This window comes from Lissotriton vulgaris, chromosome 4_1 (genome assembly GCF_964263255.1).
Source record: "Lissotriton vulgaris chromosome 4_1, aLisVul1.2, whole genome shotgun sequence".
Lineage (NCBI taxonomy): Eukaryota > Metazoa > Chordata > Amphibia > Caudata > Salamandridae > Lissotriton > Lissotriton vulgaris.
This window is the reverse complement of record NC_141691.1, coordinates 554,439,671-554,455,978: the sequence shown is the minus strand read 5'-3', so window position 1 is coordinate 554,455,978 and position 16,308 is coordinate 554,439,671. Positions and strand designations below refer to the sequence as shown.

General features: G+C 45.1%; 1 protein-coding gene across 2 annotated transcripts in view; it reads right to left on the bottom strand.

Moving 5' to 3' along the window:
* The window catches only part of PDCD6IP (programmed cell death 6 interacting protein), a 500,749-nt gene that overhangs the window by 318,961 nt on the left and 165,480 nt on the right, over window positions 1-16,308 (bottom strand). For both annotated transcript variants that reach the window (XM_086964745.1, XM_086964744.1), the window contains exons 8-9: window positions 7,453-7,675; window positions 5,837-5,960 (exon numbers count right to left, since the gene is read on the bottom strand). In XM_086964745.1, coding sequence (XP_086820871.1) covers window positions 5,837-5,960; window positions 7,453-7,675 — 347 coding nt within the window. The remainder of the gene's footprint in view (window positions 1-5,836; window positions 5,961-7,452; window positions 7,676-16,308) is intronic.

Here is a 16,308-nt window from a genome sequence, read left to right as displayed (position 1 = left end):
GTATTGATTTCAGTATTGATTTGTCCCAGAACTCCTGGAGCGTGTAGAGTACTTAGTGACGTTATTATGTCCACCCTTACGTCAAATTCGGCACCTTCCAGGTATAAATATACCCACATCTGCCCTAGCAAACGCATGGTGGTTTGGAGTAGATCGACTAACTACTTGCCCGACGCCCTGCTGTAGCGTGTGCCGAAGGAAGCCGACCCTCCAGCTGACTCACTGAGTGAGACGCTGTCTTTTCTCCTGCCGAGAAATCCAGCTCCAGTGTTTCCATGCTACCCTTGCGGGTTACTGGGAGATCGAGTCCTGAGAGAGAGATACAAGACCTCCTTCATTCTATAACCAAGGTACGGAGCTGGTTAGACCCTTGGAGAATTCTTGGATACATTCTTGGCAGAAACTATTTTACTCAAGCTACACCTCACTTACTTCTTCCCTTGTACTAGACTTGGGTTAGGTACACCGGGGTAGGTGTATTTTAAATGCACCAGTTGAGTACTTTTAGTCATTATTTATCATTGTATGTATTTTATCTATTTCATGTATCTTGTGGCTTAGAAACCATATAAATGCTTTTACAGTATTATTTCATAATACTCCTTTTACTGTACGCACTTTACTTCATAGCAAGTATTACGATTGTTGCAATTAACTTCTCTTGCATGAGAAAGACGACTGCTCAATAAATACCCTTTTTATTGAAAACGCCTGTCTCTCTATTTCTCCGCAAAAACCCTGGTGAAACGAAGCATGCACGATTGACTGAGTGAAATAGCCATCTAATGTTTCCGCGACTCTGAAGATATATTTCTTATTCTTGGGGAACAAAGTTGTCATGTTATATGGTTGTCAGAAACGAATCCCTTATTGTTTATTCGAGAAAGTTCCTAGTGACCTCTGAGCTAGCTGGCATTCACAATTAAGTCCAACATACTCAATAGAGACCTAGTTGACTTCAGTCCTACGTCTAAACTATCGTTTATGTTATTCCAATGCGCAGAGCCTATTGGGAATATAGGAACTACACTACAACCTTACCGAAAGCTTTCCTACCCTTGAACTGTATGTGCATTTCCTTCATCCCCATGAGAGGTATAGGTTCTTTACTATATCCTGTTGGAGAAATATCAGGTTTATCTAAAGAGTACTTAGCCTGACCTTTTATAACCTCAAACTCATTCTTATTCAATAGCGTGTACGGGGACCAAGAGTCTGCAAACATGGTTATACTTTGGTCATTGAGTAAAACATCACAGTTGGGATAAATAGTATTCACAGAATTGGTATCATCTTTTAGTTGTAACGCATATTTCTCCGCACAGAGCACTATACATTTTACTTCCTTGTTTGGAATCTTCTCTACTTCCCTCTCACTATCTTTGGGGTGCAGATCACCTTGCCTGCATACTCTTGCGAAATGTCCACTCCTATTACATTTCTTGCAGGTAACACACCTTGCAGGACACTGGAAGCAATTAGCAAAATGATTACTGCTACCGCATCTATACCATTTAAGACTCTTTTCTGTGTTAGTTATTTTGCTGCTCACATTCTGTTACACATGTCTTACTTTATACACATCATTTTTCTCATCCTCTTCTTTAACACTGGCAACCACCTCAACATTAGGTTTCATATCCTTTCTACACTCAGCTGTGTGCTCAACTGATTTTGCAATCTCTACTGCTCTCTTAAACCAGGTTTCTAAGCTAAAAGTTTCTCCTGAATGCAGGGATTATTGGTGCAATGCACAAGTTGATCTCTTATAAGAGAGTCAGTGAGATTGCCAAATTCACACAACTGCGTGAGGCCCCACAATGCTGCATAGTAATTAGGAACTGATTCACCAAATTGTTTCTCCAATGTTCCCATAGTCCATGCAAACACATCCACCCCTTCCCCAATTTCCTCCTCCTCTTCTGCTTCTAGTAAAGTCTCATAGATTTTACGCGCATGCACCCCAAAATTGTGGAGAAGGATAGGTTGTTTGCACACAGGACTAAAGCTTTTGACTCCAATGGCTATGAGGTAAGATTCGAAAAGCTTCACCCACTCCTTCAAACAAATTTCAGGTTTGCCTATTTCATTCAGAAATTAGAAAGGTAGGCTCATGCCTGCCGCTGCCATGACAGGAGAAGAAATAATAATGAGGAGCCAAGGAAGGTTGAAATTGATCTAGAACAGTGCTAACTCAAATAAGAAAATCCAAGAAAAATAGAATATTACAGTTACTATCTTCGAGTGTACACATGTAAACTGAAAAGAAGATATCCTTCCAATAATAACTATACTCAGGGATGAATGTAACAGTTTCCAAGTTCAAATTGGATTTTGTAATAATATCCTAGACGGCTGAACCACAAGCATGTACTTTGTAAGATCCGTTCAACATAACAGTGGGATTTGCATATACACTCCCTGAATGCACATGCTGTCCAGGACTGTACTGTTAACAAGAAAGTGTTAGGGAAATAACGTTGAAGAGCTCCAAAGCAAAATAAAGAAACTGAATAGCGCTAATTGTGGTGCCTCCGACCTAGAGATTGAAGCGGTGATAATTCCACTAGGGGTCCATATGCGACAAAAAGGTACTGTAGAGCGTCTTGCATCAGGAGATGAAAATAAGGAAAGGCTTAAGCGGCGACTGGTCACCAGTAAATTTCCAGGATGAAAGTCAAATAGTGGTGGGGCGCCTGACTGGAGCAAGACAGGATACGCCTCAAATCCAGTCACCGCGCGAACTCCAACCCCGGAGTGAAGGTAGTGACTGAACTACAGGAGCGGCTGAAAGAGGCTGAGGCACCGGCAATTCTGACAGGAAAGACAACGGCCCTTAGAGGATGGCGCGCCATGCACGTACTGATAGAAACTGGAGCGGTGGCCCTTAAGAGGATGGCGCGCCGGGAACGTACTGACTGAAATCTGGAACTTCCTTCCGACGTACTCACGGCATTCCACAAGGAGGAAATACTTGGGATAGGAGGGGAGTCCCTCTTAGAGAACGAACACAGGACACTCGAGTCTAGCACACGAGGAAGGTTCCGTGGCACATGAGAGCTCCCAGGATCGTCTCAAGGTGACTCAGTGGAACAGTTCATCCAGCAAGGACAGCAACGGATAGTCCTCCCTCCGTTAAGCAATGTAGAATGGAAAGGGTACACGTCCTCACCAACAGTACCTCACTGCACAACTTTTCAAACAGGAGTCCGAACACTTACTGGAGAGAGCACTCAAAGGGGAGATGGTCAAAACTGCCCCGTGCGCAGGATCGTCGACAGTGTTAGAAATAAGGATGTCTAGGAACCAAGGTAAGTAAGCACTTTTAGTTGGCCGTCCACTCTCCTCACTAAACAGTATACCAACATTCTAAAGTAAGCTTCAGTGGGTTAAACCAACAGGGGAAAAGGAAGGGGGGAGCTGGACTGCACCATTTGCATAAGAACGAAAATGTCTCAAGGCGCTTGGGGGAAGGGGTCTGCTGGCTGTTCGAGCAGTAGCAGACCCCTTCCCCCAAGCGCCTTGAGACCCTTCCGGGTGAGTAGTGCGCTATACAAGTGTCATGACTGATTCATTGATTGATTGACGGTTCCGTAAAACTCTGATCCCACGACTCCATGCCCTATTTCAAGAAGCTATAGAGGGCGGTTCGTTCCCCTCCATTACACAGCCACCATAGTGTTTATGCCCAAGACACACCCTCCCCCATTTTCCGCCGCATAATATCGCCCGATCTCCAGCATTAATAGCAAAGTCAAAATATATGCAACAATTCTGGCCACCCGGCTGAAAATCGAGCTCCACACCCTCATAAACCTTGAACAATGTGGCTTCATGCCACACCACAGCACCAGTCATTGCCTTCGACGCCTGCACGTGGCCCTTGCCTACCGTGACCTCCTTACACCATACCTGGCCTTAGTTTTACTTGACTTTGAGAAGGCCTTTGACACGGTTGACTAGCGCTACATGCGAGACGTGCTAGAGTGGGCAGGCTTTAGCCCCTATTATCGAAAAATGTTAAGAGTTCTTTACTCGAACCCATCAGCCAGGGTCCTTTTAAATGGGGCATTATCCGAGGTCTTCCCAATCGCAAGGGGGACCCGGAAGGGATGTCCGCTGTCCCATCTCCTCTTCGCCCTCGTGATTGAACCTCTGACCTGTTGCATTCGGACGGATGACCAGGTACAAGGCTGGCAGGAATCTCATGAGGACTAAATTGCCTTGGGCGCTGGTGTTGTCCTCTTGTACCTCGCTGATCCAGGCTGCTCCGGGCAGAGATGCCCTAGCCACGCAAATTACTAACCAGGAGACATTCCCCAAATTCATCCCGCTGGAGGCCAAGAATCTCATGGGACACCTACGGAAGGAAGGGATATCACAAATATACTGATCCTGAATAAACAATACCCCATCCACACTATACACTCTTAGAACCCATTGGGAAAGATGGTTGGGCCTCTGGAAGATAAAGACTGTAGAGACGCTATTATGGCCGTCAGAACACTCACTATATCTGCCAGACTTTTCTTCATACAGATATACTATCTTCACTGCGCATATCTTACACCGGTGCGACTGCACAAAGCTAGACTTCTCCCAGCCCTGGAATGTCCACGCAGTGAAGGCAAACCAGCCGACTTCTTCCATGTGGTCTGGTCCTGCGCGTTCATATGTAAATACTGGGCGTCAATCACATCCGAATTGAGTGGCAAACTGGACAGAGGTTCCACTTCATCCTCTTGCTCTTCTTCTAGGGGTGATGGAGGGGACGGACGGCTCCTGAGCCGACAAACTGTTTCTAGGAACAGCCATGTTGATTGCTAAAAGATATTGCAATGGCTTGGAAAGACTCAAAATCTCCCTCTATTTCAAAGTGGTGTAGGAGAGTTGTTTGGTATGCTGCCCAAGAAAAAGCGGTTTATGAGGCAAGAAGGTGTCTAAACAATCATGAACGAATACGGGGCAAATGGACAGGTCCATTAACTGATTACTCATAGTGCTAAGGGTGGGCTCTTTCCTTTAATCTTTTTACGCCAAATTGGTGGGGGGATAATATCTGGATTTGTAATGAAATGTTTTACATGTCACTGTGATACAAATGTTATTTTGGTTAATCTGTTTTACAAAATGCCAATAAAATTGGATATAATAGCTCATGGATTTTCTTTAGAGGCGCCATCAACCTATATAAGTACCACCCGTTCGTTATCAATAAGAAATGAGGTCGTAGTTGAAGGCAAATATTTTATGGGGTGCAGACTCTGCTGGTATGAAGGGATGCAGCAAGGGGATTGGCTCCTTTTGAACATCTTTCCACTACATCTGGAAAAGCAGCATTTCCCACTAAGTGAGAGGGATGGATGAAGATTGAACAAATAGAGCCAAAGTATGTGCTTCACTAAGCCTAAGCTAGCTGACATTTGGGATTTAAAGGTACTATTACCTTCAACATTGAAGATATAGGTAGTTGCTTTTACAATTCAATAAAATATATATATATATATATTTTTTTTTATACATTGGCGATATAAATTTTACTTAGTTTTCTCCGTTTTCATTTGTCGCTTTGGAAATCACATCTTATAGGACTGTTCTCTCAAACGAATGCTGCAAGGCTGACTAAGGGTAGCAAAAAGTGTGTGTGCACGCCTGTCGTAATTATCATACTATTTCTCATATTGGCTTGACATGCCTCTCAATAATGCATAACAAGATTAACGCCAGCTGAACACCTTCTCAGTTGACAAATAATGGTTTCTCCTGTTCCTTTTACATTTACACAGGTCAGATATATGAAAGTGAGAACTGAAAAAAAACAATTCACAGTGCTTACCCATTTGCTAAATTGGTAGCTTCTCTCATTTGGGCTATTGATCTATTGATCAAATCTGCCTTCCTTTGATTGTAGAGGCTCATAGATTGTTGCACAGCAAGAGGTACCATCTTCTCAAATAGATCTAAGGTAAAACAAGACGTCATCACCGTGCATGAAAGTAAGGAAAATAGCCACAATTTCCATGCAAACTGCTAAACTTATCAAACATGTTATCATGGAAAAAAGGTGACTGGATTTGACAAAACTGTATGCCCCATTTCTTGGCTAAAAGGTATTGAAATGCAGTACATATGGAAAGGAAAAATTATCCCCAGTCTTTTCTAGCCACACATACAGCATGACCCCAAATATGTAAAAGCTCCCAATGAGGTCTGGTGCCTGGATCAAATGTGACCTAGTGGTTAGATTACCCCTGTTATCTGAGGATGTGTGCCAAACACTAGGTCTAATTAGAGTTGATTAAGAACATGGCAGTAAGACCTGCTATCCGTCTACGCACATCTGACCATATCACAAGGCAAGAGGTGAGTTGGAAAAGCTTTCAAATTAGCTGAGAATTTACTTTAAAACTCTATATTCAATCCACCTGCGTGGCTGCTACTTGCGGCGCCACAGGCAAGCCCATATGCATCCATCTGCATCCCACCCAGCAGCAGGAATCCTGGTACTCTTCCCACATACACTGCAGCCCTAAACACGGTCACGGACCTCCACGCCATGGACACCAGATAACGTTACATGATCTGCAGCCAAGCCTCCCCCACCTGCAGAGGAGCGTGTCCTGCACCACCTGCTACTTCACCTGAGTGGCCCCCTGCCCACAAACCCCTCCCCACCCAGCACACAAATCCAAACCATACACCACAATCCCACGCACAACACACATCCCAACTTATTATGCCGCCTCTTCAAGATTTGTTCACTCCCCAAACATGCCATTGAAGTCTGAGGCATCCAAATCAACCTCTCCCGATATGCTCTTCCTAATTGAGACTTGACTCAACCTGAGGTCAGACACAAACATCGCAGTGGCCAGGCCTCAAGATTATAAGGAAGGGCAGAATCTGCAAAGCCACACGAGGATTAACCATCATCAATAAATAAATCTGCTCCATAATTGTTGCCAACTCCAAAGACTACCCTAAACTCAAGTATGGCAATATCAGAAGGGGAGGAAGACTGTGGAGGTTATTAAAAAAGGAAATGTTTGTGGCGAACTAGGGGCTTTCTTTGGTTTTGAGGTATACTCTCAGTATAATGTAAAGGGGAAACATCTTGTTTTAGCAGTAAAAGTGGGTGAGGCAACAGTGACTCTTGAGGTCATGATGCTTGTGCTCTAGCTCATGCATGCATGATTTTTGCTTGCACTCCCTCCCGCCCCTTTCCTTATACATCTTGTTTGGATGTAGCATCCAGAATTATATAATACAGGATTATAGTGCACCACATTTTTTTTTATAAAGGTGCAATTATATTACCTAGTATGATATGGTTCCCAGCAATGCGTTTTAGGTTCAGTAAAAAGATTTTGAAAAAACAAATACACAATTTGAGAGCTTCTTGATTGTTAATGGCAGTTTTGAGAAGACAACCCCTTGGAATAAAGTGATTACCTGTGAACTTCTGACTCAAAGGTACATTTATTGGCGTTGGTTTCACAAGAGCGCCTTTGCCAATTGGGTCCAAGTCTTTGACATCTGGAACACGATCATGATATATGAAGTCATTGTCTTTCTTAGCAGGTGTAAGAGCACGACTGATTTTGTCTGATAAGTCTTTTACATTTACATATTCATCGTATCTTGAGGCTACGGTTTTAACCAACTCTGCTGCATGCTAAAATCAAAACAGATAAAATTATACACAAAGTTTATGCTCATCTTCATTCATTAACAAAAAGTCCACACTCTTTATCTAAACATTGTATACATTATCAAACAAGTATAGGCATAGCCAATAGGTCTCGCCTTTGGGACCTAATGAAGTGGTTAACCGTGCAACAGTGAATGTTGGTGCGTCAAGGATATGAGGCACAGTAAAACATCTACAAAAAGCAAAAGGTTCAACAAGAATGAAGGGAGGAAGAAAGCATAAAAGTAGTACTTCAATCACAGCACGAACAGAGGGAAAAAATGCAATAATCAATAATTGGTCCATGCTCCAGCTGCAAGAAGAGGAAGTGAATCCAGCACTCACTGGCTAATTAGTAGGCAGAAAATAAGAGTGCCAATTAAACTAATGAATGTTAAGCTAAGGGCAGTCTGAAATCCCCTTGTAGTATACAATATGTCTAGCAAACAAGAGCACGTGCAGCACATGCTCTGTCGCAGGTGAGATCAAACGAGATGCAGAGCTAGCAGCAGGTTTGGAGTTTACATAGACACAGATGTGATCTTTAAATCCATGATTGAGTAATAGTGAGATTTAAATTTACAGCTGTATGAAGCCACCGGACTAAAGCAGCAAATGCTTTGGATGCTATCAGGGTGAGAAAACCAGGACAATAAACAATAATAAAAAGCTCACTATTTTGATTTGTAAAAGTATTGATTTTCACAGACCAGATGTCAGGTTTGTACGGTCTGGGGCATTTCCCAATTGTAACTGCCTGGTTCCTGCCTGCAATCACACAAGGAAATCAGAATAAGGGCTAATCAGAGCGCACAGCTTATCACCTACTTCCACAGGTGGGGAAGTGACATGAGGGACTGATCAGCTGCAGCAGATTCTGATTTTAGGACTGTAAGAGGTAGAAATGCAGTGAGACAACGCAGGCAGAGCTTAATAGGACAGAGACAGCACTTCAGGAGGGGGTGCACAGTGCAGGAAGCAGACAACAGGCTGGCCTGCAGGCACCCATCAAAGAAACCAACGAAACGCACTAGAGATGTGCAGAAAGGCAACTGGAGATTCGAGTAGGCAGAAAGAACCCGTAGAAAAGAAAGCATCTGGTCCATAGATGTGTGTATGGGAGGGGTTTTATTACTAATGTCGATCATTGTGCACTAACATAAAACAAAGAGCAATATAAAAACACAAGCACAAGGGTGTCACCCGAGGAAAGCGCAGAATCTGAAGCAACAAATTCTTCAAATATCGAACCCCAAAACGGGACCCAAGGAAGGAGCAAATTAGGCAAACACTAACATATGCAAGCTAGCTTCAAAGGCCAGTGCAAGTTGATTGGCGGAGTAAACTAGAGGAGATGGACACAAACACTGCCCGGTGCAGAAACACATAATGCACGTAAACCTAGCAGCAGGCACAAGCCTGCAGATCTATCAGAAGCAGGCAGTGCCTGGATGACATATGCAAACATCAGTAATGTGCAATGTCAACCTGGCACAAGAAATGCACAGGCAACACCAAGCTGGCAGAGGGGCACACAAAGAAAATTCTCAGATTAACAGACAGAAGCATCCCTGTGTTTAAGCCATGGGAAGCAGTGGCCAGTGTTACTTTATGTGGTGTGTGATGTGTTACCTATTTTACTTCATGAAGCTTTTAAAACTTCAAAATCTTTCAGAACTTTATGTAAGTACAATTTTAAGGCTCTCCTTCTGGAAGTAGATTCGCAAGAGAAAAACTCTGCGAAAGATAAACTTTGTGGCAGAATTCTTCCCCAAAAGCACATTTTCAAGAAATGCCTCCCGCAATTAAAATAGCGGAGCGTTTGTCACAAACAGTTCAAAGTGAAAAGTGTGTCAAAGTCACATGCTCTGAGGAAAACTTCGCCCACTGACCCCTAGTAGATTGACTGTGGCTCTGTGACACTGTATGCTTTACAGCTCAACAGTTACAACTCTGTGACCCTGAGCGCCTGTAGCAGGCCTGGCATTTGTTTGTGTAGGGCTGCATGCAAAGGGACAGCCTCGAAGAGCGAAGGCTCTCAAAGCACTTTTGAGCCAGTCAGGTAGTGGGCTGAGAACGTGCTACATAAATGCACTTGTTAAGAAACAATGGATGGTTGTTGTGAGATTTACTAAAGATCAAACTGTGTGTAAACATGTGCCCGTAGAAATCATTAATGTAAAGCAGAACCCTCGGATGTGCCATGCTCTGTGTTCTGTAGCTGACAGGGCTGGCCGGAGTTCAAAAGGCAACCCAAGAAAATCTTTTAATGCCAACCCGATATTGCACAGATGTAGTAGGCAGAAGGGAGCAAGAGTGAGTCCAACCCATTTCTGTTTCACAGTGCAATAAATATTTTTAAACTATGGGGCAAACACGTCTCTAAATATATGCATTAACAAGCATTGACCGCGCGATCGTAAAAGTAATGCAGCGCGGCAATAAAAAAATTAAAAAACACAAATGGTGCGCACGCGCAACGGGAAAAAGTGCTCTGCACGTCGCACGCGCTTGTGCGCGTTCTAGCAAGCTGGTGGCCTACAATGTAGCGCTTTTTTAAGCAGCTACTAAATGTCTTGCGAGAGCAGCGCATGCACTGACTCTAGCGAGACCTAAAAAGGACAAATGAATTAAAAGAAACTATGGACTAGAGGTGTCACGAAGTTCCAAACGCTTTGCAGAGGCAGACTGTAGCTAGTCCCAATCTCCTGCCGACCGGTGTTGCAGCGGTTAAGCTCCTAAACCAGCCGAGAGGGGAAGGAGAAGTGGATAGAGAGAAGAGACACTCCCGTTGCTGAACGCCCAGGTCTAAGTCTGAAGTCTTCTAGCTGTTTCTTCCGACCGTCTTGGCATGGGTGTCTAATGCACAGAGAAGGGGAATTGAGAAAACACACCTACCAAGATACTCTAATTGCAATTCTATAATTAGCACTTATCCTACCAGCTGGCGAGGGAGTCTGCGCCTCTCTTCTGTATATTTATGCTTGACTGGAAGCCCTGGCTACAAGAGAAAGACCTTACTACTAATGAGCTAACTGGCAGTTCACTCTTGGGGAATTATCTAAGATTCACTTTAAATTACCTGTGAGATTCTCTTTTGCAGCGGTGTACTAATCACTGTCTTCAAGTAGGACTTCTTCAGGAACTATTTACAAGAGAGTCTGAGAGTAACAGCATCCTCCACAAGCGCGCAAAAAAGCAGAGGGAAGGATAGAATAGGAAAAGCGCAAGCTGGGAGGGAACGATAATTAAGCAAGCGGACTGCTCCTCAGCGCTACTACTGTAGTCTTACTGTAGGTCTGTAGCTGAAGTGGCTCAGAGTCTGTAGCAGCTTACTCCTGGGCTCTCCCCTGACTCAGTTCTGACAGTCTGAACACCAATTCCGGCATTGGCGTTCGAGACCGAAGTAGCTGTCTGATAACTCCGGTGTTGACTTAATTCTCGGCAGCTCCAGAGGTGCGCAACAACCAAAACTGTGAACAAGGCTGCATGAAGTCTCTGAAAGATTTACGACTTCCCAGCAAGTAGAAGTGGAAAATAACTCTTAATCCTAATTACTCTGAGAGGATAGACGCTCGCTTCCTTATCTTAGTGGCAGTAAGGAACGAACTCGAAATTATTCCTCCCGCTAATACTATTTAGCGGAGGAACGAACTCAGGCTGGCTTCTCAGGAAAAACGTTTGTTGAAGTGTGCAGCAAACAGCGCTTGCGCTCCCCTCGAACACTATGTGGCATAGAATGGCAACCGGTTCCTTTACCGTCCAGAATGGCGGCCATCTTAGGAGAAGTTGCATTACTAGTTACAGTAATGCCACACATTTACTGTACTGGGTTTAATGCTCATTCGTGGCCGCTTGCACCCTACCTGACTCGCTATTGACGCCACGACATGACTCCTGACAACAGGCTGGTTTTCACAAAGAATCCTTAATTACAGCAAACTAATCATACATCAGCCAATAGTAGACATTACAATGTAAGAACTCCAGAACAATTCCAATGCTACAGGGCTTCATAGCTTAACTACTCTTAGTGCAAACCCTCTTGACTGAGTGGCATTATCATGCTGTACTGTAGGTTTAATTGTGGCATTTTCTTTTAGTGTGAACATACACTTTACAAATGTACACTATGTTTACAAATGCACGTCGTAGTTCACTTATATGGGCAGACCACCCTAAAGAGGTCTGTAAGGAGGAACATAGGTTTGCATGAGATGTGTCCTTACACCTATTCTATTAACGCAGCTGCGGTGTCTACACTTATTTGACAGATTACATAAAATGCTGCTCCAATCCTTAGTGGAACTAAAATATCCACTCTTGTTTGCTTGAAATACCAAGCTGGTTTTGAAAACACAAATGAATATGAAAAATGTATTCAACTGATTTTCGACACTGTGTGTGCAGCAGTTTGAAAATAAGCTTCTCTCAAACAAAATGTATGGTAATTAGCCTGTACAAGATCTGAAGATTCAGATTAAAAATGGATTGAATCCTGCTTTAGAGGTTATCGGATTTTCATCACTTTTGCATGAGGTCGGGAGCCCATACTAACAGGAATAAGCAATCTGACAAAAGTCAACTCTTCTCATACCATGTAGGCACTCTTATGCCCTTTTCTGAAATGTTTGGAAATAAGCGGTTTCCCCTCCACTGGATGTATAAAAGGCCAGAGCACATGAAAGGGCACTCTAGTTGACCTATATAAGGGACCTCAAATATCTTAGCAAGCTACTTGTTTAATCTAAATACATTTCTGAAAATCTGCTAATCAATCAATCATAGCGTTTGTAAAGCGCACTACATACCCGTGAGGGTCTCATAGCGCCTAGGGGAGGGGGGAGGGGGGGAGCGAACGCTGCTACTGTTCAAAGAGCCAGTTCTTGAGGATTCTCCTGAAGTTTAGGAGGTCTTTGGTGTGCCGTAGGCGATTGGGGAGGGTGTTCCACGTCTTGGCGGCGAGGTGGGAGAATGATCTGCCACCGGCGAGATAGGGTGTAGAGGCTGAGTCGGCTGTTGAGGTACGCTGGTCCGGTGTCGTGGAGTGCCTTGTGTGCGTGGGTGAGGAGCTTGAAGGTTATCCTCTTGTAGATGGGGAGCCAGTGCAGGTTCTGGATGCGTTGGGGCCATTTCAGGAGTTTGGCCAGGGCTCCTGCGTAGAGTGCGTTGCCGTAGTCCAGTCTACTGCTGACGAGGGCCTGGGTGACCGTCGTTCTAGTTTCGGTGGGGATCCACTTGGAAAATCCTGCGAAGCATGCGGAGGGTGTTGAAGCAAGAGGAGGCGACGGCATTGACCTGCTTTGTCATGGAGAGTGTGGAGTCGAGGATGACCCCTAGGTTTTATGCGTGGTCGGTTGGTGTAGGGGGTGCTCCCAGTGCCATCGGCCACCAGGAGTCGTCCCAGGCTGAGTGAGTGGAACCGAGGATGCGGACCTCCGTCTTGTCAGAGGTCAGCTCCAGGCTGCTGTTCCTCATCCAGTCGGCGACGGCCTTCATTTCTTCGTGGAGGTTGGTTTGGGCGGTGTGGGGGTCCTTGGTGAGCAAGAGGATCAGCTTGGTGTCGACAGCATAGGAAACGATGTTTAGGTCGTGTTGTCGGGCGACGTGGACGAGCGGTGCCACGTATACGTTGAACAACGTTGGGCTGAGGGATGATCCTTGGGGTACGCCCCAGATCTCGGTGGCTTTGGAGCGGAAGGGGGGGGGGGGGGGGGGAGGCGGATGCTCTGGGTTCTCCCGGTGAGGAAGGAGGTGGTCCAGTCCAGGGCCTTTTCTTGGATTCCGGCGTCGTGGAGGTATGTTTTTAGCGTGCGGTAGCAGACTGGGTCAAAAGCGGCTGACATGTCCAGGCGGTTTCTCCGTTGTCGAGCATGATCCTGATATCGTCGGTGGCGGCGAAGAGGGCAGTTTCGGTAATGTGGTTGCTACGGAATCCTGATTGGGACGGGTCCAGGGTGTTGTTCTTTTCGAGGAAGCTGGTCAGTTGTTTGTGGACATCCTTTTTGATGACCTTCGCCGGGAACGGGAGCAGGGAGATGGTTCGGAAGTTCTTTAGGTCCTTGGGATCCGTCTTGGGTTTCTTGAAAAAGACGTTCATCTCTGCGGGTTTTCAGCTCTCCGGGAAGGTCGTCGTCTCGAAGGAGATGTTGATGGTTTTCCGGAGATGAGGTGCGATGGTGCTGCTGGCTTTATTGAAGTTGTGGTGTGGGCAGGGGTCTTCTGGAGTGGACGGTGTTCATGATCTTCATAGTGTCGTCGTTGAGGTTGGTCCATGCGAGCAGGCGATTGGTGCGCGTGGTGGCCGTGGGGGCGGGGGTGCCAGTGGTTGCGGGGGTGATGACGGCGTCAAAGCTTTCGTGGATGTCTGCGATCTTGCGATAGAAGGTGGACAGTGAGTCGCACAGGTGTTGTGACGGTAGGATGTCATTGGTGTTGGAGCTGGGGTTGGAGAGTTCCTTCACGATGCTGAAGAGCTCTTTGCTATTGTGTGCGTTGTTATCTATGCGGTCTCTGAAGGTGGTCCTTTTGGCGGATCAGATGAGTTGGTGGTGTCGGCGGGTGGCGTTCCTGTGGTCTGTGTAGCTTTCCGATGTTCTTTGGCGGGTCCAGTTTTCGCAAGGTTCGCTTGGAGGCCTGGAGGTCTTCGGTGAACCAGCTGGCTCTCTTGCTGGTCTAGGTGTTGGGGGGGTTTATTGAGCAGGGCGAGGGTGTTGGCACAGTCGTTTATCTACTGTCTGAGGTTGCGGGCGGCTGTGTCGGGGTCAGTGGAGTCTGCGGGTGGGCTCTGGGCGAGGACGGTGGTTATAGTACCGATGTGCACTTCAATTCTCTCCTATGTATGGTGTAAACAAGAGAGGTGAAAAAGATGGAATTAACACTCCTGTTGTTGCAGACAGTGTTACAAAGCTTGCAGCACCACAACCATTGCCCCCAACAGGCCCCCAGTTTTCAAGGGTATCAGTGAACTTTATACCCGCACAAATGTAGATCAGCAACAGTCATATTACTTTATTTGACATGCAATGCTTGTGGTTACAGACTACTTATGATTTACTCACAAAAGCATGTTGAAAAATACAACTCCATTATTAGGAGTGCTTTCTATGTAGTGTGTGTCCATGGTTGTTGAGGTGTTTAGGTTGGTTTCAGCCAACAACACTAGACAAAGGAGGAAGAGGGTCCAAGACCTTTCACTTCAGCTGCAACCACCGAATAGTACAACTGGACAGATGATAGAGATGTCAAACTTATTTTCTTATGCAGCAATGGACATGTGTGTGGGTGACCAGTGTCAATACTTCTGTAGCTTGTAACTTCTGTCGAGGCACACTCTGCTCGGGTGATAAAGATAAGAGGGAGAATGTAATCTCCATCCACCAGCTCTAGTAGCTCCTCTCGTGGTAGAACAGCACCTACCTGATCTTCTAGCAGCCTAAGAACTAACTTTAGTATTTCTATGGCTGTATTAATGGGTGAAAACATGTCCACAAGCATTTCAACTTTGCAAAGTGAAAGATTATTTATCCTACTCTTGCTTGGAACATGTGATTGGGGCCGCCAGGCCACTGGCTTATATCTGAGGACTATGTGATTTATCAATGTGGGTTGTGAGTGGTTGTAGGAAGATGGCTCTGAATATACTATTCCAAAATGAGATCTAATGTGCACAGAGTACAGTGGAACCCCAAAGGTAGGCAGAGGTAAAAATAGATAGCACTTCACTCTCTATTTGTGGTAGTGTGGGAGAGCAGTAAGGCTTTATCAAAAGGTAGTGTTAAAAATGTGTTGTACACACTCAGGCAGCAAATTATGTCACACACTCAAAGACTGAACTCAGACCAATTTGTTTGTATCAAAAATATTAAGTTATTTTATTTTTAGAAGCAAGCCAAGCCTGGTGTAGTTAAGTGAATTAATACTGTGCAAAATCGTATGTAATGTTTTACAGTTGAATGCAGGTTTAAATGCAGTTGGTTGAATTACAGGTAAGTCAATATTTCGAAAATACTTTTCAGTTACTTTACTGATTACTTTGTACATTACTTCTTAGACTACTTTAAGTTACTTTCTCTACTCCGTGTGATATGCCTAGATATCACACTGGGACATTTCCTTGAGAAAAGGTAAGTAAATCAGTTTTTGTGCATTTGCAGTTTTTCAGTGTTTCATACAAACCAACTCCACACAGAAGAATTTTCAAGGAAAACAGTTAATGCAATCCTATGGGAGTAAATGAAGTTATTGGCTTGCAGGTAAGTACAAGTTTGTGGTAGCTGGTATTCTTGGGTTAGAACCAGGGTTCCCCAGGGTTTAAGATGCACTCTAGAACCACCCTCAGAGGCACTAGGGCGGCCGGGTGCAGAATACAGAGGCCCAATGTTATCCAATGGGGGAAAAGGGCCTCCGGTTGGTGGCTGCGCACGAGTAGGCCTCAAGGTTGTGGAAGTAAAGCTCCTGGTGTTAGGCTCAGGGCAAAGGGGGACCAGAGTTAGCACCCAAAGTACACCCAGGCAGCTGGGTGCAGGGTGCTGTTTTGGCGTCAGGTGCCATATTGATTTCAGTGGGGATTCTCAGGTTGCACCAAAGGCAGCAGGCTCGGGAACCAAGTTCTTCTG